We start from the raw sequence: 23,850 nt of genomic DNA, 5'->3' as shown, positions 1-23,850 counted from the left end.
GCCTCTTCTATTTGCAGCCCTTGGATAAACACCGATTAGTCTGTCCCACTGGACAGGGTTAATAGGAGCTTGTTCAGAGGGCAGGCACGACACCTCAAGGCCTGGCCCCACCGATCAATAGGAAACTTTGCTGCATACGTGCACAGTAACATTACTGTACGCGGGGATATACGTCGGCGACTTTTACTTGACTGTCAATGGGCGCGTCTGCCACAGATGGGAGGTCCGTCCACGTAAGGAATGCTGTGCACATAGTCCTTTGTTTGTCTGTTTGTTTGTATATGCGCCCTGGGAGTCGGAGCAGGCCGTGCTGATTGAAACAAACAGGCCACAGTGCATGTACAGTAGTAGTGTGGAGTCTCCAAGCCAGGGAACTATGATTCACTCCATGTTTTTTTTTTTTTTTTTTTTTTTTTGCAACGGAGCTCAAGTTTCACTTCTTGTCCCTTTCTTTATTGCTGTTTTACATTTGCAAAACAATAAATTTTATTTAGACTTACCTTCAGCAGGTTTTGAGGTCAGGGTCAGCTGAACAGGTGTATGGTTGACACTTCGACAACAATGATGAAAATAGGAGTCATGTCTTTTCGAAGTAGCAAAGTCATAAAGGGAATTACATGATTTAAAGAAGGAAACACGTGAGATGATATTATATCTGACACCAGAACTCCATAACCAATAAGTGTAAGTTTGAAGGAGTCCATTATTTGTGTGTTAGTATCATAGTTTTCCTCAAATTTAAGACATTTCTAAGAATTGTGTTTTCATAAGATGAGCGGAATCATTTATTATTTTGCTTTTACTCTGGGCAACTCTTATAACATATAAAAAAAGTTGTATTTGTTTCATCACAGCAAATTCATCCAGGTGTGTTAAACAGGTGAAACACTCAATTTCCGGTTGTGGGCGTGGCTTCCACTAGAGGGGAAAAAAAAAAAAGCCCAGACTCCTTTTCATGATATTATACCAAACGATAACCAAAAAGTTATCAAAAGCATGACGACAGTATGGAAAATTATGATACAAATTTTAAAAATAGCAATTATACATTATACAATTATCAATTAGAAGAACATCAACTCTACACTATGAACTAAGGTGAAGACACAACAAAGCACAGGTATAATTAGAGGTGATGACTGTCTACAGTAGTTACGAGTCATTTTACATTTACGTAGTTTCACTAGTTCAGCTGAGCTTTTAATTTTTTAATTTTAATATTTGTTGTATTTTTGTAAATTGTTTGTTGCTTTTTATGTAGCTAAATGATGACATTTTTACATTTGTCGTGCTCCTATTTTGTTTTCCTCCCAAATTACCACCCTTGTGTGGCCCCGAGAGCAAACCTGGGAATTTGTAGGACCCAGCAGACCTCCCAGCCCCCGGCTTCACCTGTTCACATGCACATTTCTTCCCCATTTTTTCACGTAGGGTTGCCTTCTATCGCCTCATGATAATGACCAAAAACCCCATGACTGTAACAATGCTGTCGTACTCGGGCTGCAGCTTGCTGATCCTCTCCGTGTCGCTCGCCGGTGCCTCTCTGGCCGAGATGGTGTTCCGCTGCCCGGGCTGCACCGCGGAGCGCCAGGCGCTGTGCCCAAAGCTCACCGAGACTTGCGCGGAGATAGTGCGCGAACCCGGCTGCGGGTGCTGCCCGGTGTGCGCCCGGCAAGAGGGCGAGACGTGCGGCGTTTACACCCCGAGGTGCTCCACCGGTCTGCGATGCTACCCGACACCCGACTCGGAGCTTCCCTTGGAGCAACTGGTGCAGGGCCAGGGTCAGTGCCGGCGCACAGTGGACGCGGAGACGACCACTTACAGCCAGGAGCAGCGGGAGCAAACCAGCGGTCAGTCGGTTTACTGGAAACGTGGTTTTCTCCTATTAATTTTTAATGACGCTGTCTAGACAGCAGTCAGAGGAATAGTGTAGAAATAGTGCATTGTCATGAAGGCAGAGCCCAAATCTGTGTTTAAAAAAAAAAATAAAAAAACAGTGACCATTTTGATAATCCAAAGATGTTGTTATGGAAGTATGCACAGTATTCTGCTTTGCTTTGATGTCTCCATTGCACAATTATAACGCTGATTGGATTATTATAAGCTCCTCTGGAACTGTTTTTATGCCATCAGAAGTCACCTTAAGACTTGAAGAGTTTGTGCTGCCAGTACTTTCTTAGATCTAGTGGCGCATTAGTGCACTGCTCATATTCAAATGAGGCGTGCAGTAATGACCTATTTTATGCTTGTTGCACGCTGCAGCCCTGTCAAAGTGTGTGTTGCATGGACCTGTTTAAAACTGTTGATCATCCTTGCATGGGAAGAGAGAAACAAACGGGAACAAGTCATGCTCCAAACAGCTGGCCCTCCGGGCCTTTCCCAGTATCCCTCCAAAAAAAAAAAAAAAAAAAAATGCCTTTAAAACACTGTAAGGAAGAATGAGGTAGTCTCCTGCGAAATTCCCAGAAGTTGTACTGAGTGGGATGGTCACAGAAAACATCATAGTATTGATGTTGACATTTCCACAGGGGAGGGGATAGAAAGGAACAGGGAGAGACAGCAGGAGGAATGCTGCATTGATCGGAAGAGTGGACTTTAGGTTTTTGACCAGAAGTTACTATTAACTGCTGATGACAGGGAGCACATTAACTGGGCCATCTACCTGGGATATGAGCAGGATGTACGATTAGGAAGGACATGAAGGAGCTGTGGTGCAGCCTGCTGCCAGCAGGCAAGCACTTATATGGCCTGGGTTTAGACAAAGGCAGGACAGGTGAAGCAGAAGATGAAGAAGATGATGAAGGAAATTAGATAGCCTCATTATTTGACTCTGAGGCTGCAAACACACAGTCCACTAGTGGGAGTGGAGCCAGCGAGGGTGTGATTTCTGCTCATTTCCAAATCCGTGCTTTGTCAGAGTTTACCTCCAGGTTGACATGTTGATTTTGGCACTGGAACTACTGGAACGCAGAGAAACTACCGGAGGCGGCATTCAGAGTCGGCAAGGACTCTGCAGCACGCTGACAAAACGTCAAAGTGCTCCACAACACATTTAGGATTCGAATAATCAGCCTCGATAATGACTTGATGTCACATTTGTGTAACCTTTACTTTGAAAAGTTTATTTCTCCAGACTCCTTTTTCAAACAATACCAGACACTAATACAACAGCCATGATTGCAGAGTTACATAAGAGCAAAAACAAGAACAGAACACATGGATACATCATATAAAAGGTCGCTCGCAAGAAGACAGTTTTTTAAATATCAGATTTTTTTGTTTCTTCGTTGGGTTTGAACCAGGCCTTTGCAAGTTAAAAGGTTTTAGTCTGTCGTTAGATCCGTCTTAACAAAAATGGGGAAAGCATACAAACCTGGCTCCAAAGGCTGAATGTTTTGGATAAAAGCCTCGCTGCTGCAGATGGAAGAGTGATTTCTGACAAAGACAGAGGTAGAAAGCTTTTTCAAGGACAGGAAAAAAAAAAAGAAAAACAGATCATTTTCATCAAAGTTGGACTGAGTAGGCTTAAAGAGGTTCTTTCTGTACCATCAAAAATGAGATACAATACAAAGTTCACTTCGAAACAGGCAGCACATCCACTCTCTATTTATAGCTTCCAGTTTAAAATAATTATACAGTTATGGTGCTATTACAGATGGTTACTGTCAGTCTCCTGCTTTCATTTGGCCCAGTTTGAGACTACACAAACTCGATTTCCTGTAATAAATTCTACTCAGATACACAGGGAAAAAAAAAAAAGAGGAAGTAATGAAATCTCTGATAGAAATCAGCTCACAGGGGCCGCTGGAAGATTGAGAGCAAAACATTAACGCTCTGGCTCCTATCCACGACATCTCCTTGGTTCCAGGAATTAATCTGTGATTTGGAGATGCGTGTAATACAATAATGAAGTGGCTGAGCAGGGAGACCGGTGACTGTCGAGCTGATTTGACACCCTGGCCGAAGGAAGCAAAGATAAAATATTGCAGCTGCTTTATTTGGATGCATCCTGACATCCTGTTTTCCTGGCTCATTTAATTCCAATCCCTCATCAATTAAACATGAAAAGCTCTAATGAGGAACAGCGAGGGATGCATTGTTCACTGGTGACATGTCTGCAGGTTTTTCACGGAACAAGAATCGATGTGATTTGGGTAATGTGAAGTTGAACTGACAGCAGCAGTACAGCAAAAAATAAATAAATAAATAAAAAAGGTTCAAACCAAATATGAAATGAAGAACTGTGACGTCCGACTGGGCTCCTAATGTGACGCTTTTAATAAAAACCCCATTGGATGAAATGCACCGACACTGCACCGGCCTATGTTGTTTTAAATTCCTGAAACAACTGATTAAGGCATTTCCAGTAAGCAATTAACAGATATTTGTCCACAAATCTCCGAGAAATGCCTCCCCAGGGTGCAGATAACGATTTGAAAATGTCTGGTTTAGCTCAGCGGGAGGTTTATTAGGCCTGGGCCACGTCGGAAATTAACTCTCGACAGGCACCCATTAAATTAAAGCTACACTATTAGCAAGGTTTGACAAACTGTGCAAAGGGTTGGACTTTATGAACAATTATGACATAGATAAACATCAAATCCTCACACACGAGAAGCTTGGACAAGGAAAGGTTTGGCATCTCTGAATCTGTGATGGGACCTTAAAGAAGATCTTGTTATGATCTGAAGCTGCAGGGACGGTGTGATGCACGGAGATGTAACAAATAAAGTCGTGCTTATTTCTAATATTTGCACACAATTCTAAGTTTCCCAATATCCTTCTGTGTGTGTGTGTGTGTGTGTGTGTGTGTGTGTGTGTGTGTGTGTATGCAGTATCGTTTCTTATTCCAAACTTGGATCCAAATAAAGGTTCCCTTGATCAAATTGGATGGGAGCTACTTTTGAGTGAGATCATACTGTCTGTGACCTCATTAGGGAATGAGGCCATTAACGCAGCTCGTATTTGGTTGTCCAACAGTTTTACGTGTTCACGATAGGAGGGGAAAACCTGATGAAGGAAATGTGTTCCCCCTGTTACAAAGGTCGTTAAGGGAAGGGGCAAAATCAGGTGGAAAAATCTCCGGTGCCATCCGCTCGCTGGAATAACATTGTTAGCTAACAAGGGGCATTCCTGTGTACCTGGGGCGGGGGTGTCCAGACGGAGCCCACAGGACTGAAATAGCTCCCGGATAATCCCACCCAGGCTTCTTCAACAAACAGGGGCATTAGTGCCATCATCCCCCTAGGCGTTAACTTTATGTGCACACATGCCAAGAGTCTCTTTGGGTCCACTGAGGTCCAAATTCACTCCGCATCCTCCTTTTGGGTCAAGGGTGACTTAAAGGACACCTTCACTGATACTCAACCTGATACTTCTGGTTCTAGTTTGAATAGTACATGTGACTGAATGTCATAAAACGTTCCTCTGACTTCCCTATATTACGATATCTCTTTACTTCTGGCTGTAAAGTGCCTCCAGATGACATCACTTGGAGGAACCTTCAGTTCAGATGATGCCATCTTGTTGCTCACACTATGATGCATGTGATCATGGTCAACGTGCTTTGTCAGAGCTCCTCTAGATTGACAGGGTCTGAACTCTTAATCATGAAAAAGTCATGCGGGCGATGTCATCTGGAGGAGTTTTTCAGCTAGAAGCAGACAAATAGTTTCATATAGGGATGTTTAAAAACCTTAATGTAGAATCACACTCTAAAATAAAGCCACAGAAAGCAAGTTGGAAATTGGTGAAGTCGCCCTTTAAGACAATATAAACACTGTCTGAAGGAAGATTCCATGGCTGCAGTCACATTGATCAGCTTAACCTTGGTCGCCTCCTGAACAATGGAGGTGAGGAAGGTGCGGGTGCAGGCAAACAATCCTCATGTTCTCCAGAGACCCCCAGGAACACTTTCACACCCACTTCATTTGGAGCACTGCCTCTACAGAAACACTCAGGACTCATTTTATATGATGAATATGATGAATGCTAATCTTCACAGGAGCCCACCGTCAGCCCATTGGTAGCCTTATAGAAAATGTTTGCGCATCCGCAAAAGCCAATAGGATGCGTCCTTTGGGAGCCATGAATGTCTCTGCGAAATTTCATGGTGGAGAGTTTTATTGCTCCCTGATGGTGCAGTAAAGAACGGGACAACCAAGTATTTGAAACAAAAACACACACCTCTCAGTCCCAAAATGGGCTTGTGCCTTTCTGATGTCTCCAGATCACGGCATTCAGTTTGCAGCATACACAGTATGCAAGCTCTACTGTATGTGTGCATCATTTGTAGGGTGTCACGAGCTGTTTGTTCGCAACTCACAGTGAATGTTCGCCCCGCTGGTGCTGGTAGTGAGTGAATATGCCTGGTCTTTGGATGCCACAGTGTGTACGTACGTGCTGGAGCCTGTTCAAAACCTGCTTTTAACATGACTGCTGCAGGCCAGAAAGCCTGGAAGGTAAACATGTCTGCACTCTGCACATGCACTCTGAGTTTGTGTTCGGAGGAAAACAGTCCCACCAGGCCTTGTAATGGATGACGGACTGCAGCTACTCTGTGCAACACCTTTCATTGTGGTGTTAGAGCTGTATGAAGGGATGAGGGGAGAATATTTACTGTTTAAAAGGGATGCAACTGTGGGTGACTATTGCTGTTATTGCACAGATATAGGTGCTTTGTCTATGTCTCTGTGTGCAGTTTGTGCAAAGTTACGATACGGAAACATGTTGACTTTTTGAAGCCACATATGTTGATGATGCTATTTGAAAGGGGCACAACTTCCTTTATTAGTTTAGTTTGGTTTAATGAGTAAACATTCATTCAGTATTTGTTTATATGAAACGTCGTGTGTGATTTAATTGAATCTTCGCCTGCCCCCCTTTTCGATTCTGTAGTTGCACTAGCGATTAATTGGAATGCATCACCTCCTCTCTGCATTCTGTCAAAGTAACCCCTTCACAGTGCAACGCCTGACAGCTGCAAGTCTGACAATGAAACCAGGGTGTATTTGTATTTACAGGAAACGTGACGGAGTGAGGAGAGACCCTTTCACAGCCCTTTCTATTCTCCACGTCCCGGCCAAGTCTGCCATTTGCTCAGTTGACCGTGACACTCCTGGCCTTCGTGCCATCTGGGAATTCGACATGGATCATATATAGAAAGGAAGCCTCTCGGGCCATTGTGGGAGGATTAATTCAAGCAGTAGACTGGACAGTAGCCCTGCTGCTCTGTTGATACTGCTGATCCCCAGCCCACCGCTGTGGGACGGCTGGTACTGCAGAGGCCTAGTGCCCCTCAAAACTGGGATCCCGACCCTCTGCGCTTGTGTGTACATTTGAGAGGGAGATTGCTGTTTTTGTGCCTATGAATTGCTCACGTGTATTCGAGCGAACATCTCAGGTTTCCTCAGAAGAGAGGGGGAGTGAAGGCATTGAACTTGGACACTGTAGTGATTATATAAGGCAGGAAAAACAAAAGGCACCCCAGCTGCCAGTATTCCTGAGCATGTTGCGTGTTTATCTGCATGACATGCGAGCACACACCTGATTTCAGTTGACTTTTGCCCCCTCCTCTTTGCACAGAAACGCTGCCTTCAAAGGACGAGCCAGTGAGAGCACGCTGAAGCGTCATAAGGGGAAACTGAGGTCCAACAACACCAGGTCTATCTGATGGCAAAAGGCGCCAGCACCGTGTTATTGCTTCGTTTGGAATTTCCTTTCTCCCGTTCTCTCTTTCGCCTTTTGTAATCATATTCTGCAACCGGATGTCAAATTTACCTCTTGCAGAGAACAGAGAATGCCTCTTTAGTCCACCACCAGTAGCACACACACACTTGCTTTCATTCCCTGTCCCGCACACGCGCGTCGCCACAATTCTGCGTATTGAGGCTCGGCCCTTATATAACTCTCCACTTACTGCCCGACTTTGTGACCCTCTCTACTGTCTGTGGTCATTTCCCTTCTTTTCTTCAGGTGTCAAGTGAAGCATTGCAAAGTAAAACCACGAGCTTCCCTGGAAGATCACGTTGCCATTGGAGGGATTTCATTTAGATTTTTTCGGTTTAACTTAACAGTGACACTCCCCTTCCACTCCCTCCACACACATCTCAGCCCTACAGTAACTATGCTGTGTTGTCAGAAACAACATGTTGGGTTGGACCTGATGGCCTCTCACATTGTTTGCTCCATCTGTTTGAAGAGAGAGGGTTTTTTTTTTTTAGGTTGATGTTTAACAAGACTGCCTGAAGGAATCACTGGAAGGCCACAGGGATTCAACGGTTTGACGTGGCGTAGTAATGCATTTGATGTCAGTTAAGAGCACGGGGAAGTTTTCTGCATGACTATATTTGAATTAAACGGTTAACTGTTATTCCTAAATAAAAAAACAACATGGACAACCAGCTTCATTTCCTCGCGGCCTGGCTGAATTTCACGTTATTACATTGTGTCATGATGTCAGCTTGAGTTACGCGTGTGGTCTTATAAAACTTTAAACGATCGAAAGAGCGTTTATCACCACTTTACCATTTGCTCATGAAGCATTGGAAAGAAAAAAAAAAAAAAGAAACCATGGAGACCTGACTGTGACTAAAGTTCAGCAGTAGCCAACGTTTCTAAGTCTGCAAGCTTGTTGATTGAGCAGCATGTTGTTCCTTTATTCTAGGAGAAAGGAATGGATTTAAGTGACCCATTAGCTGTGCTGAGGGTTTTCAGAGCGTTCAACGTTTAGCCGTCGGTTTTGACAATGTGGAAAATTAAACAAAGACGCAGCAGACGTGAGCTAATGTCCTGGAGGTGCCCAGGTAAAGCAGGTCAGCTGACAACTATCCCCATGCTGAGCTTGGCCGTTTGAGGCTGACTAGGACTGATCATATGGTACAGTGGGAGGCACACTAAGAAATACAGAAAGTTGTCTTTGCATCTTTGTTCCAAACATTTGCTTGTTCCCCTCTCTGCCTTCCAAGCCTCACTTTCCCCACACAGACCAAACGACACAGGAACCAAACTTTGCTTTTGCATCCAATCACATCATTCTCTTGCTAATATTCTGCCTATTGGTGTAATAATGAGCATAATGTGGCTCCTGGAGGGGGGGGGGGGACGAAAAAAACCTCCATCTGATGAGAAAAGAGCTCGATTTGTTGGGGAAAGCAAGAAAAAATAAGCATAAGACTTCTTTTTACTCTCCTCTAAAGAGCTCAGACTGCTCGGTCGGGGTCACCTCTGCAGCTGGTGGAAGTCCATCTAGCCATTTCCAACAAACTTTTTAGCAGAGCAGCCCACCCACTTTGTCACTCTGAAAAATGATCCGCGCAGCTCAGAGCTTATTTCTCCCCACTTCCAGCCCCTAAAAAGCCCAATCCATTACCACATTGATGGCAGTCGGGTGGCAGAGAGAGAGCGCCCGGAAAAGTCACAGGTTAAATGCATTTAGCAGCCAGTATGTCCGTCAAGATGTCAGTTTAGCAAGACATTAAAATCCTTTCCTGCCCAATTGCTCAATTTTCAGTGCATTCCTGTTAGAAAAGTGGGAACTATTTTGGATATTTTTGACAAGCTTGTGGACACAGTAGAAAATTGGGAACCTTACAGTTGGATTTTTATACATTTTTATGTGGTGTCTCCATAACCTCAGGTGAGGCCGTGGAGCCGCTGCCTGAGCAGGGTGTCAGCGAGATCCCGGCCATCCGGAAACCCAGCAAAGACGCCACCTGGCTGGGACCTAAAGAGAGCGCCGTGCGCCAGCACAGACAGGAGATGAAGACCAAGATGAAGACCAACAAGGTGGAAGAGGTGAAAACTACTCGGCCCAAACAGGTGAGGAGCAGGAAAAAACCTCCATAGAAAAAGCTTCAAAACAGGAAAACAGGAAGGTTATTGTTCACAGTATTTCCTTGTAGGCCAAAATCCCAAATATGGTCACAACCTGTGAACAACTTTCATGCGACTTCGATGCATTTATGATGCGAAATCAGCGCTTGTTGCACCTCTACAGATTGCAAGTTCGATAAAACGATACATTAAACAGACTCAGTCGAGATATACTTGCAGTCACTTGAGTTTATGCTGTTATGAGCTTAAAAAAACATCTATTATAGGCTACAAATTGGAAAAAGCATTAAGAGTAGAGGTGCATTATTCTAACATATTATGTTTGCAGTAAGGGACTCAATAAGCTTTCAAAAAAACATCAACCAACATCATGTTAGAACTTGCACTCCGTGACACATGACACAATGATGGCAGACAACAGCCTCTAAGTGTAGGTAAAGGTGTTTTGCAACGTCAGCAGTGAATCAGACCACCAGAAGCAAAAAAGCATAAAAAGCATAAAAGGAGCCCAGTGCTGCCTCCCTGTGGTTCGGCAAACAACCATGTTTGGATACTGCCATAAATGAAGATCAGCAGCTTTCAGTTTGTCCCTTCAGGGGTCGTTGATTTGGCATCTGTTTTGAAGCCGGGTGCCCTTCCTGTCGCAACCGTCCCATTTTTATCCGGGACCAGCACCTGGGTCACCCTTTATGGCTGGGCGGGGCCGTGCCTGGTGGAACCCGCTGCCTTCTGCATCTCGACCCGATAATAGCAGTGTACTTTGAATTAATTTCAAAGGCTGAGAACTAAAATACAGAATAGGACAAAAGAAACAGGCTTTGGGCATTTAAAAACTGACAAAACACTCTTCAACTATTCTTGAAATATTCCTGAAACATACCTGACCTGCTCTACATCCTGGAGCTTGGACAAATTACTGTCCTAATCATAAGAAGCTGAAAATTACAGGTTGCTGCTCCCCTAGAAACTTTCTTGACAAGATGTTTGGCTTCGCTAAACATGTGAGGTAAACTTGAGGTCCCTGGTAGGAGGTATTGTGAATTGTCTGCGTGCCTTAGTCCATATGAAATTGTATGCGCCGCGGCGGAAAATGTGCCGATTGCCTCACAAACACATGTTTGAAAAGTGGAAATGCACATTACGATAACTTTTAAATATGTTTTTTTTGCTCCTTTCAAGACTCAGTGTCAGCAGGAGCTCGACCAGGTACTGGAGCGAATATCCAAGATGCCCTTCAGAGATAACAGAGGCCCCCTGGAAGACCTGTATGCTCTGCACATCCCCAACTGTGACAAGAGGGGGCAGTATAACCTCAAACAGGTGATGATACACATGCAGAAGATTCACATTCACAACCAGCATGCAGAAATACTAAATAGTACAGTAATTTTATGTTTCAGTGCAAGATGTCTCTCCACGGGCAGAGAGGCGAGTGCTGGTGCGTCAACCCTCACACCGGCCGCCCTATCCCATCGGCCCCCACCGTGCGGGGAGACCCCAACTGCAGCCAGTACCTGAGAGAGCTGGAGCCGGAGCTCCCAGACATGGACCAGATATAATGTGGCATTAAAAGCAAACAAACAAACAAAACAAAAAAACCCAGAACAAAACCAAAAAACAAAGAAACTGTAAAGTACTTGGGGAACAAAGATCATCTGAGTAAGCTATATATTATCATTCTGTGGGTGTGTGTCTGTAGTTCATTTGATGATATTAGGGGATAGAATCCAGCTTGCTGCGTAGCATGCATCTGCAGATTTGCTTTTGTAGAGGCAGCTGCAGCGATGAAACTTACGTATTCAGTAGATGTCGTTGCTCATTTTGGCTTGTGCTCAGATGTGCTTTCTTTTCAGTGTTGGTTCTGTACTGTAAGTTTTGAAAAATGAAAAGCCCGCAGCATATTTGGTGCTTTGTAAGTGTGTTTCTGTGTTGTAGCTTACAGACTACTGTCACACCTGATGCTATGTTGTAGGCTTTGAGTTCACCTGGCTTTTAATACACAGTGTTGAAGTTGAAATGATGTTCATGCCCTAGGGAGGGCGTGACATTTAGGTTGCCTAGTGATTAACAGGTAATGATATTAAAATTGTAGTTAATTCAATTTCTATATGTGTGCGTGTTTATTGGAAGTTAAATTATCAGCCTTTATCTCGCCCACGGTTACAGTTCAGTAGGTCACCTACTACCTGCTGGCACAGAATCGCAGGGGTTGGCAGTTGGAGCCCAGGCTCCTTCCGTCAATCAGCCAAGGTGTTCTTGGCGGCTAAAATCTAAGTTGCTCCAAGAGATGCGGGTGAGCACCTTACATGGCAACCCAGATCACTGGTGTAGGAATGGGTGAGTGTGAAGCAAGGCACTGTACATATTACAAGCAAGAACATGTAAAATATTTAAATGCACAGTGGCATCTGATGATACATATTAAAGTCTTTGTGTACCTAAACCAAACGACACTGTGGTGCATTGAAATCAGCTACTAAACCTGCCAGCATGTGGAGCAGGGACCTTCTGGCCCATAACTACTGTGGTGATAACATCAAATGAGTCACAGATTTCCCTCCAAACCGAAGCTAAAAATAGAGTAAATATTGGCTTTTCATTCATAAAATGGAAGCAAAAATGCCCCCAAATAAATACAAATAACGTAACAGTGTTCATTTGGGTGTGTAAAGAAGATGTTCTTTTATATTTAGGTGGTTACGGTTAGTTCCATCGAAATGCATTTTGCCAAACTCCAGCTGCTTGGTCGTTTATTCGTTGAAACTTTTAAATTACCCACACATCTGGCCACACCAAGACGTATGACGTCACAGAGCGAGATGGAAACCACCACTCAGCGTCTTCATCAGCACCAAGGTCGCAGGGATGGTAGAAGTAGCAACAACACACCGACTGACTTATCAGTTTACCATCTTTGCCGAGTTGACAAATCTACGGCAAAAAGTGCAGATATATGAACTTTATTTAAATAGCGATTTGTCATTACAAAAAAAAAAAGAGTACATCAATTACACACCCGATAAACAGTTCAACCAATATGTTCACATTAATATTTTTAATTGAAATTTAGAAATGTTCAAAGTGTCACTGCATTACATGAGAATCAACAACATGAGAGAGGTGTTTTATAGGGAATAACTGGCTGATGAGCCTCTGTCAAAGCGCTCCTAATATCACCATACAGTGATAGGCAGTGTCAGAGATTATAAGAGTCATTAACTGAACATTAGGATTATAACAAAACAAAAAAAAGATAAGCGTATTATTATAATTTTTTTTTTTTTAATCTATCATCATACACTCAGCAGCACTTGACTGAAAGATCGTGTTAATCTTTGTCAGCAATCAACTGGAAACCCTTAAAGCTAAAAACCAGTCTGACACACCATGCACTCTTTTGTGCTGCACCACCCCGCATACAACAACGCCACAATGGATTCATTTGCAAACAAGTATTCAAAGTGGCGCCGCGCAGAAGGCACTTGAATTTCCATACAAACTTAGCGACCTTGCTCTTCGCAGGACAAAGGACCTGATGAACCCGGACAGCAAGACTTGGATCGGCCTGCGGATTTGCCTGTGTGGTGGCAGTAAAGACCCTGCACGTGGAAAAATAAACAATGCAGGCCTTTGCATACGATTTGTGTGCGAGCTGCAAAGGGTAGGCTGGACTTGTGAGAATCGAAACCGTACATTTTTGACCTATAAGGGCACATACACACACAGAGACACGCAGGAGCATGCACACAAACACTGTACACACATTAAAACAGTAGATTCAGTTGTCCGGACTTGAAAGGGGATCATTCAGTAGGAGACTGAGTGTCAAATATCTTTACAGTCTATTTGTTTATGAGCATGGATTGATTACTGAGAAGACCTCCTGGGCAAAGGCCAAGGGGCGTAAGAGGTCAGGAGGGGTCCTTGGCTCAGATGGCCTGTATAAAGTAGGTTTTATGACTACATGAGAGACAGCAAATGACCAAAATGAGACAGAAAAATGACTAAAATCTGAAAACAAAACAAGAAAAAAAAGACTAATAATGGAAAACAAATAAACTATATTTCCCAATGGGAACTAAAGAAAGAGAAAACTAGTAAGAAATTGCATTGTTCCAAATTGCTTGTTAACAGAAGAACAATTTATGCGTCTGCGCATGGAGCTCACACATTGACAAAACACGAAAACTAAATGGCCACTAATCCAACCACAGAGGAGAGCAGCAACGCCTAAACAAGCAACCGAGGCTCGTCTGAGAGCTAAGTGCACGGTGAGGATGCAGAAAGTCGGGTTTAAAGTAAGTTAACTAATCAGATCTGGTGGGAGGGCGGCGTCGAAACTTCCTACAAAGCCTCACTATTGCTCTAAATGTGCAGGCGACTCTGTTCGACTGATTTGGCTTCAGTTTGTGAAAAACACGACTCCCAACGATTCGTTCGCACCATTGCTGATTTAGATATTGTCCTCGATACTGTTTGAGCCACATTTGAAATATGTGTTGTCTCAGAATCCTGTGGAGTACATTTACTAATATGCCACTCAAACGCACTACAAATATATATATATATAATTCTCTATTATCTATGGATATGAACACATGAGGTGAGCTCAAACACAGGCAGAGGGGAGCCTCATTAAGACCTACATGTGCAGATTTTCATCTAACAAGCTTTTGAGTTCGGCTCCCCTTTGAAAAAATACACCAAAAACAAAACTATTACGCAGTCCGTCACATCTGGCCATATGTATAGAAGCCTTATTTTCTTATCGGCAGTCATTAAGTGTGCTAGCTTGATTGGCAGGTTCGAAGAAGAACGGGTTCAGCGCTCATTCGTTGCTGTTGCTGCTGTTGTTGAGATCCTTGCACTGCAGATCTCCTCCGGCGTAGTTAACGCCGGGGACTCTGGTGCCGAACCGGTCGACACACCAGCAGATGCCTCTTTTGCGACCGCGGGATGGCTTACACTGCAAGAAAAGACAGTAGGAGCTCGTTTTAAATCTGGTTTTTAAATCTTTTAAAGCTGGTGTTTCCGTTAAAAAAAAAAAGGATGTTTTTCTCTTTACCTGTTTGCGTTTGAAAAAGCCCTTCTTGTCACAGTTGGGAAGGTACAGAGAGAGAGCCATGACCTGTGAAGTGTCCTTCATGCCTTGAATGAGATTATCCAGCCTTCTCCTGCAGGGCCCCTACACACAAAGACAAAGGTGAGAGTGTGAATCTGAAGTGTGTGTTTTGTGAACCCAAGCAGTTAAAGTTAGTAGTTTGTAAAATGCCCCAGAAATCATGAATAAGGAGGTGGGAAATACCTCCACTAACGAGGACATCAGTGATTTGGCATTTCGCTCTTTTCATGCCGTGTTTTCACTTGGCCCTGCCGGGCATCTTGGCTGATTTGTCAGAATTGGTTTCTTTCCAAGCAAGTGTGCAACTCAAATAAAAGCCTCAAGCCTATAGGATGCAGAGGCTTTTCTTTTTAGGAGCAAAGCAAAAGGTCTGCTCAATTTGCCAATTTCCCAGGCAAATATGGTTTTAGAAAATTGCTCCAAAGCTCGATCACTGATGCAAAACCCCCCCCTCCCCCTCAGCCGCGCCAGTTTTTTCCTTTTCCTTTCCCATTTGCACATTTTTTGAACTCTCTACTTCACTTACAAACTCATGCTCCAGTTTGTCCATGCTCGGTGGTGAGAAGTCCTTTTTGATGGCGGGTCCAGACCTGGCCCGCTGGTTTTTGCGGTGCTTGGCCTGCTCCATGGCCAGAGCTTTCTGGCTGCTGATGTAGTCCCTTCCATATAAGGCCACCTTGGTTTGGGGCAGCATTGACTCGGGGATGGGTAGCCGGGCGTTACCGTGAGATTCATCTGGTGCAAGCACAGAGGGAGACAAAAGGGGGGAGGTCACCTACCATCATAATCACTAATGAGTCTCACATACATTATCAAAAGCAGCAAACAAACCCAATGACAAAAGCAAGAAGAAAAATGCATAGTGAAAGATGCAGCTGCGGTTTGAGCTGATTACTAATCAGAGAGCTGTCTTTGCCTCTTTGCGCCCAAATTACAGACATGGCGATGCCCAATTATTACAAACAGCTTAATGTCCACTGGTGTAACATCAGTCCAGGCTTTGAGGAAAGGGTCCAAATCAAAAGTGCCACATGGAAAAGTCCCCGTTTGAGTGTCTAAAATTAAAACGTGAAGCTAAACTTACGAGGGCTCGGGACACGACGGTACAGCACAATGTGATTATTTCACAGCAGCAGCTAAACGCTTATTTAGCGCAGTTAGTGGCTGCTGGCCAGCTTCAGACTGGATGCGTTGACATACGGGACAACACAGCCTACATTTATGGCAGGCTGGGTTGCCAGTTTGGGGTATATGCAGAGCAGGGGTTTTAAAACTTTTATAGCCAGTGACCCAAATGAGATATTTAGTCTCACCCTGGCACCCAGGCTCACGAAAACATGCTATTACACTTGTCATGTGGCAAGCCACCAGAAACAGCCGCGAGCTCCTTTTGGGTCCCAGCCCCCACGCATGTACATGCATCTGTGTAAAAATACAGCTCTTCGCTGAATTTTAGGGAGTTGCACGCAGACTTCTCCACCATCCCGCCCTCTAGTCATATGACCACATCTTACCACCACATAACCTCATATGTCACCTCATTTGCAGCTTTAATCATGCATTAGACTTGCACATGTCCTAAGCCACAATTGGCCCATTTCCACTGCTGCGTCACGCACTCGTTTCTTTTTCATTTTGGCAGATTGCAAACTCTGCATTTAAACCCCTCCATTTCTGCACTGACGTGATCGCTAAGCTACTGAAGCTAAGTGGACGGTGAAACAAGGTCAGGGCTTTCATGCAAATTACGCTCAAATTCTCCCAAGCCTCTCCAGCCCCCAGTGATTGTGACGAGGGTGATGATGAAAATCAAAATGATGTCATTCATCCTCATCATGACAGATTCTTGGAATAAAAGCAAGAGTTTCCCTCCACTATCCAGCTGAGGCAGATCCAATCAAGTCTTCACTTGCTAATCCTCCAGTTTGTCTAATCTGACCTGCGCTGACTGTTCATATCTTTCCTTTCTTTTCTTCCTCCCTCCTTGAATGGCAGCTTGCACAATTATTTTCTGACAAATGTGCAAAAGGCTCAAAACGCACTCCAGAATTAACACAACGCACCATTTTGGCTCATTTTGTAAATCTTCCCAACAATGTAATAAGGATGGGGATTTTGTTTAATGTCTGTGTGGCGAGCACACCCAGCAGGAGACGTGAAGTTAATGGAGAAGCAGGCTTATGGGCAGACAGACGGGGAGTGGGGGTGGGGGTGGGGGGTATCAGTAACCCACGCTCAGCCTGCATTCTGCTGAATCACTGCACAGCCTAAGCCTGCCTGCAGCGCCGAGATGGAGAGAGTGATGTCGGGAGGGGAGGGGAGGGAGAGAAGAAAAGGAAAGGAGCAGGCACACAGATCTGACCTGGGTGGGACTAAGACAAAGATTGGTGGGAGGGAGCGGAGGATGGTGTGAGAAAGGGACGAAACGAGAAGGGGATATGAATAGAAGATTGAAGTTTTTTGATTATATAATGACTTTGATGTTATCTTACTCATGTTGCACGAGTGCAAACTGACTTAGCCCATAGTTTAATGGTAAAACAACACGATGCTAATGTTATTAGCCAGAAAAAGCCACTGAAATGGTTCCAGAACATCTTTGCCTCGACAGTAAATCTCCAATGGGCAGGAAAATCAAGTCAAGAGAAGAAAAATACGACAGTTTGAAGAGAGTCAGTGCGTGGGTCAACATTACCCACAAGGGTTTCGTCAGCGCTCCCCAGCAGACACAGTGACTGTCCCTGAACTGCCATTCAAAGGAGCCATCAAGGAGCCTTGCTCAGCACCACCTGTAATCTTCTCCCTTGTTTTATGTCTGCTGGGGGGGGGGGGGGTCCCTGAGGCTATGGGCCGCTCACACGAAACCTACTGAGTTACAGCTCGCAGGCCCCGCAGGGGCCTTTCAAGCTGAGATGATAGGTTGATCGGTGCTCTGCACCAATTGCTGACAGAGTTCATGGGGTCGAGGGGCACAGGAAACAGGTTGGGGGCAGGGGGGGGGGGGGGGGGGGGGGGGGGGGGGTCAGTGACAAGTGCCTCGATGGCTCCGAAAGAGACCAAACAGACAGAACAGGGCACCCAAACTCAAATTCTTGTGGTCAGGAAAACAAGTTTTCGCTTTTTTTTTGTTAATTCAGCACTGCATCACTGGCCGATTCTGTGCCAATGCTCATCAAAATTCCTGCACTGACTAGGGAGGAGGAACATCTTTATCCAGCTGTTTGCTATTTCTTTGCACCAGTGCCCTGTAGAACATCAGCTGCAGCACAATGTTACAGAAACACAATCAGTGGCAGCATAAATCATGGGGAGGGGTATTTATTTATTGTTGCTCAACCAAGCGGTGGACTGAAAATGGATTGTGCAAAGTGGGTAAAAGAAGGCTTAGAGTAGTTACTGAAACATGAGAAATGATGCGTGAGTGATCTCCATCAGTCAGTCATACCCACCTTTCGACGGATACATCAGCTTGTACAACTTCTCGTTGGTGCACATCCCTCGGCCGTGCAGAAGCGCGTGCAGCGGCTTCTCCTCGCCGTTCTTGGGCAGGCAGCGGAGCCCGCGCGCGCACGGCCCGGTGTACACGCCGCACGCCTGGCCCTCCTCGAGTGCGCACGTCAGGCAGCAGCCGCAGCCGGGCTCCTTCACCGGCTGGCAGCTCACCGGCACCGGCGGACACATGGACAGGGCCTTCTGATCGCACGGCTCGCACGGCACGTACGACGAGCCGCAGCCGGTCATAACGCTCAGCAAGGACAGCACGAGGAAAGGGACACTCGGCAGCATAGTCGTCGTCTTGAAAATGGCAGAAATGGAGAAATGCGGTGAAACCCGAGTCCCAAAATCCACAGGTGTTTTGCGCGCTCAAGTCCCCAAATGTGTCCGCATCCGATCCTCGCAAGACACAAAGCCTGTGCTCCCTTTGCTGTGTCGCCTCCCAACTGTGGTTAGAAATAGGTTGAAAAAGAAAAAAAAACAACCACTATATATATATATATATATATATCCAGGCACCACGTATCTCTGCCTTCAGTGATGCCCGGTGTCGTTTACGCGCGAGCCCGTTTTTCACCAAATGAGCCTGACTTCGCTCTCTCTCTGCAGGTTATTTCACCCGCGCTGTTTGTGAGCAGAATGTATAATGTGTGGCTTTGAGCTTGCCTTTAAAAAAAAAGGAAACTGCCAGAGGCGAAGCCTACCTATAACGATGGGTATGTCAAACAACTTTTGGAGGGGGAGGCGCGCTTGTCAACTCCGTGCGCCGCGATGCTGACTTCACAGGGCGGGTGCCGGCATGCCTCCAGATCTGCCAGATAGGAGTCGATGCCGCTTTTTTTTCCTCTCTCTTGCTGTTACCAGATTGATAGTCAGTCCATCATCGTCGTTATCGTCATCATCTGTTTAGTTGTTTGTGCTTATAAAGAAAGCGAACTGCTGGTTTTATAAATCTCCTTTCTTATTAAGGAGTTAAAGGGAAACTGCGACGAGGGAAGAAAATGTGACCTGTCCATCCATCCATCCATCCATCCATCCATCTATCTATCCATATATATATATATATATATATATATATATATATATATATATATATATATATATATATATACACACACATACATATATGTATGTATATATATATATATATAAAGAGAATTAGTGTTATATGCAGATCATCATGTGATTTATGCTGTTTTAGGAAAAAAAGGCTCAGAGATTTATGAAAAATTGTGAAAATCATGTCTGTCCCAGAAAGATATAAGCAGACTTGTTGAGCCTCTGCTCTGCTGTAGCTCCATTACTTGACCTCAGGAATGCGGTATTCAGGTTTGGATTGGATCTACAAGCCAAAATGCTCGTTCAACATAACTTCCTTGAAATTGCAATCGAGGGATTCAGATGATTAGGTCGATAGCAACTACACCTTTTATTCCGACATAAAAGTTATATTGTATATATCAATAAATGCACTTATTTCTGCAGAAAACTTAAAGAATCTTCCAAAGCGAAGGGTGGGTTGCTACATGTGAAATAATTCCCCTTGGATATCACTGGGTTCCTCTTGTTTGCCAAAGTACTTTAGCTTTAAATATTTGCGTGATGCTGTCCGAACCATAACAAATGTATTCTCCAAAGATCTGCATTGGCCGTACAAAGACAAAAAATAAAAATTAAAAATAAAAACATCAGGGCAAACTGCACTCAGAGTGACCTCTTTTTACGACTCTGCGAGGTCAGTGTCCAGCGAGATGAGTGGTCAGCTTTCGCGGAGTGTAACTCGGTACAGAATGTTCATAATTCACTTAATGTTTTGACACTTAGCAATATATGTCTGAGCACTGTAGATGATCAGCATGCAGCATTTTTGTCCTGAGTAAACAGAGGCGCAGCGGAGGACAAGATGAATTCATGTAATGCCTTTGACCCTGCTGGGCTGTTACTGCTGTTTTGGTTCTTCGGATTTATTTGCCTCAGTGTTTACATCCTGTGATTCCTCAGCTTGTTTTCGAACTGTAAATGTCTAATAAGTGCAAATATCTAATTTCAGACGTTTGCATTGTCAGTCTGTACTGAAACTGACCTTTTAACCCCCGTCCACCCACGCACACCCACACCCACGCACACACACACTGATCAGAACTTTCATTCATTAGCTGAGTCGAGTTTCACTTCACTTCATTTCCGCTCTACGACCTCCTCCCTGTTGTTGGCAAATTCTCTGTTCAGATCCTCGCACCCCTGCTCGCCTCTGCCTTGACCTTTGCACCGTCTCAGGTTTCATGTGACATCAGGGGTGTCAGACATGTTGTTTCTCTCCTTTTACCTGTGCAGAGGTGTGGAACGAGTGCTGCTCTACACATCTGTCTCCCAGGATCCAACAAAGAAGCTCCATCTGAACCACTACACAGATTCCCTTCTACCCATTTATGATTCATAACTTGATTATTTATGACCCACAGACATATTGGCAATGCTACTGTGTCTACACCTTTTTGTGTTTTGTTTTCTCCAGATGTGAGACGTAAAAGGAACATCATCAGGTCTGGTATGGGCCTGAGGTGGTGTAAATGGGTCATATGATGCACAGATGGGGGCTAAGCTGCTTCCCTGGTTAATCAAGCATAGGAATAAATACGTGCTGAGGTTTGAATGCTGTGGGAAGGTTGGGTGATCATACATTTCTTTGCTAAGACTCATTTGTGGTTTGGTGCATACAGCGTTGGCACCACTTGTAGCATATAGCTGCAGTACTGTACACACCAGCTCACTATATGAACAAAGTGGAGGCTAAACTGACACCAGACTGTTTCAGCAAACAGACAACACTCCTGCCGCCAAAAGGTTCTGGGTGGAACTTGTACTTTACAGTTTATTTTGGCTCATTAGTGATCTCCTCCTGAATGTGTCACACCCTGGGCTTCCTTCACCGATTTTTCCCTCCGTCTTCCTTACATTCAAATATCTCTACGCATTAGCTAGAAACGCATCTGGAGCAGTTTCTCATCACCAATAATTCAGATGATGTCATCTGGAGGAGTTCTGGAAGAGCAGGTCGACCATGGCCACTGCCACTATGAGCATTGTCGTGATTACATTAAAACAGAATAACTCCATGTCGTCTTGTGGAGGCATTTTGCAGCTTGTTAATATAAAATTGGAACCACAGGAAGTGAGTTGAAAACCAGTAAAGTCGCCCTGTAACTTCCTTCTTTGGTGCCTCTGTTAGGACGACATAACCTACACATACTAAAGTGTATTATGCTAATTTGACTGATCTCACAAAGAAAAGCACAAACCATCCTATGCATCCTATTTATATGTATAATATATCAAGGATAATCCAGCATTTAATTCAAAACTCCTTACAACTTCCATTCAGTAGCAGTTCTGGAGCCTTTGCCATGTAGCCACTTGCTATAAAATTGCTATTGTTTTTAAAGCCCTTTTATGATTATATGAAATAACCAAAATCCCACAAACTACAGGAAGCTACAAACGGATCCCATAATAAAGTTGTGCAAATTAAAAAGAGTGAGGTTTGACTTTTCAGATATTTAAAAATGGAAATTTAAACATGCACAACCTAATGACAACCGGACAAACCTCATGTGCTGATGAAGATAATGGGAAATAATCACAAAGTCCACAACAGCTGCCAAACAGACTTTGTGGTGAGATCTTTTTCTCTGCTGCCATTTGAACGTTTTAACCATTTTGGCCCAGCCCGTCGCCAACTGAGGGCCGTCTGAATCATAGCCAGGAGGTAACGTTAATTAAAACGCACATCCAACAGCCAAGTGATGTCATGCAGCTCATGCTCAGACACCCCCTACCCTGCAGTGCTGGTTTGCATCCAGCTCCTATAGCGGCAGTATGACAAAGAGATAAAGAGATGTATTGCGAGGCTCATAGCTGAATACCACCCACCAAAATGTAGGTCTCCGGGTCCTCGGGCTAAAGAGGAACAGTATAGACAGAGACACACAAGTCTTAGCATCTATCATTATCTCTCGTGGTTTCCCAGACTCTTAGTCTTTGCCTGTCTTTGCTTTTGTGTGTCAAGTTGTAGTCCAACGTATGGGGCATTTGATAGAAAAGGAAGTTATTAATAGTAGAAAGGTTCACAACAACTGCAGGAATATAAAAAAAAAAGCCTAAGAGAACATTCACCACTTCAACACCCATGTGAATCATTTGTAATGTGATATGGAAGCGTGCACGAACATAAGAACATTAGAAAATAGGTTCAATACGAGGAACTTTTCTTCTGGTTGTATTTCTTGTCATCTATCTTAGTGGCTCCCTCCTCTTCCTCTACCGTGGCTCCTCTGCTCCTGTCAGCATCTTGGCTTCCATACCCTGACCTACTTTGATAACTGTTAAAAAAAAAAAAAAAACACCCCGAAGCTGCTGCTGCACTTGTTTCGGGAGCCGATAACATGAGTCCAACGTGAACGAGGTCTTAACGGAGAAAATGATCACAAGCTGGGAAAAAGAGGCAACTCAGCAGAAAAAGTGGTTTGGAGCGGCGATACAATCTATGGGCAGCGGCGCTCCAGTGTCGTATTTCTTTCCAGCTCCAGGACCTCGGGCTAACGTGCTGCTTTACAGGAGGGGGGTGGGGGACAAGTATGCCAGACAATGAAGTAATCCTTTTGAAAATGATACAGTGAAAGGCTGCAGTGCAAGATGTCTCTGTGTGTGTGTGTGTGTGTGTGTGTGTGTGTGTGTGTGCTGACACATTTAAATCAGGTGGCAAGTCATATATAAAGCTTTACCTCCATAGATGAATTCAGATTTTAACATTAAGTTTGATCGAAGCTGCTTCTTTGCCTTTAGGACCTTTTCACACCTGGTTCAGTCCAGTTGAATTCGACCCTGGTTCGCTTCCTGAACAGACCAAAAGCGACCGCACCGAGATCTTTTACTCAATTTGGTGTTGGCCCGGCCTCACACAGGTTCTGGAGCGGTTCGTTTGCGGTGAGAACGTGATCCGACCTTGATCCGTCCCGAAACAGCATGTTTTAGAACGACTAGATGACAGCACGTCTTCTTCCCATAGTGTGAAATTTCAAGATGTGTTTTGAAGTGCATTCAGTGTTTCTGCTGGCTGAGTTTGGATTGGTACGTTGCCCAGATAATTACCATGGTTATGAGCAAAAACCAATTGTGCAGCTTTTCCATGTTGCATAGCAAAATTTTCTCCCTAGGAATATTCACTGGTGCAGAACAGGATCTTCTTCCCGTGTTCTTGCTCCTGCCCCCACATCCATTTCAACTCTTCTCAGAAACAACTTTCACTCTGCACAAATTGCTAATCAAGCAGAAATCGGGGCCGCTCTCTGATTGGTCAGTAGGGCGAGCCTCTTCTCAAGAGCATTTTAGAAGTGAATATC

At 44.4% G+C, this 23,850-nt stretch overlaps 2 protein-coding genes across 2 annotated transcripts; one reads left to right on the top strand and one right to left on the bottom strand.

The window, feature by feature from the left end:
- The first annotated feature begins 1,379 nt into the window (after window positions 1–1,379).
- igfbp2a (insulin-like growth factor binding protein 2a) lies at window positions 1,380–11,935 on the top strand. Its single transcript, XM_067502093.1, has 4 exons — window positions 1,380–1,850; window positions 9,638–9,819; window positions 11,014–11,154; window positions 11,235–11,935. Exons 1-4 carry the CDS (start codon window positions 1,451–1,453, stop codon window positions 11,391–11,393), a joined length of 882 nt encoding a protein of 293 aa, XP_067358194.1. The 5' UTR covers window positions 1,380–1,450; the 3' UTR covers window positions 11,394–11,935.
- An 843-nt stretch (window positions 11,936–12,778) lies between these two features.
- igfbp5a (insulin-like growth factor binding protein 5a) lies at window positions 12,779–19,135 on the bottom strand. Its single transcript, XM_067502094.1, has 4 exons — window positions 18,406–19,135; window positions 15,483–15,691; window positions 14,900–15,019; window positions 12,779–14,800 (listed from the first exon to the last, which is right to left on the bottom strand). The coding sequence occupies exons 1-4, from the start codon at window positions 18,740–18,742 to the stop codon at window positions 14,663–14,665; spliced, it is 804 nt and encodes a 267-aa protein (XP_067358195.1). The 5' UTR covers window positions 18,743–19,135; the 3' UTR covers window positions 12,779–14,662.
- Between the last annotated feature and the right edge of the window lie 4,715 nt (window positions 19,136–23,850).

The sequence above is a fragment of the Channa argus genome, chromosome 4, assembly GCF_033026475.1.
Source record: "Channa argus isolate prfri chromosome 4, Channa argus male v1.0, whole genome shotgun sequence".
NCBI classification, from domain to species: domain Eukaryota; kingdom Metazoa; phylum Chordata; class Actinopteri; order Anabantiformes; family Channidae; genus Channa; species Channa argus.
The sequence above is the reverse complement of the archived record's forward strand: the minus strand, read 5'-3'. Positions and strand labels throughout refer to the sequence as shown.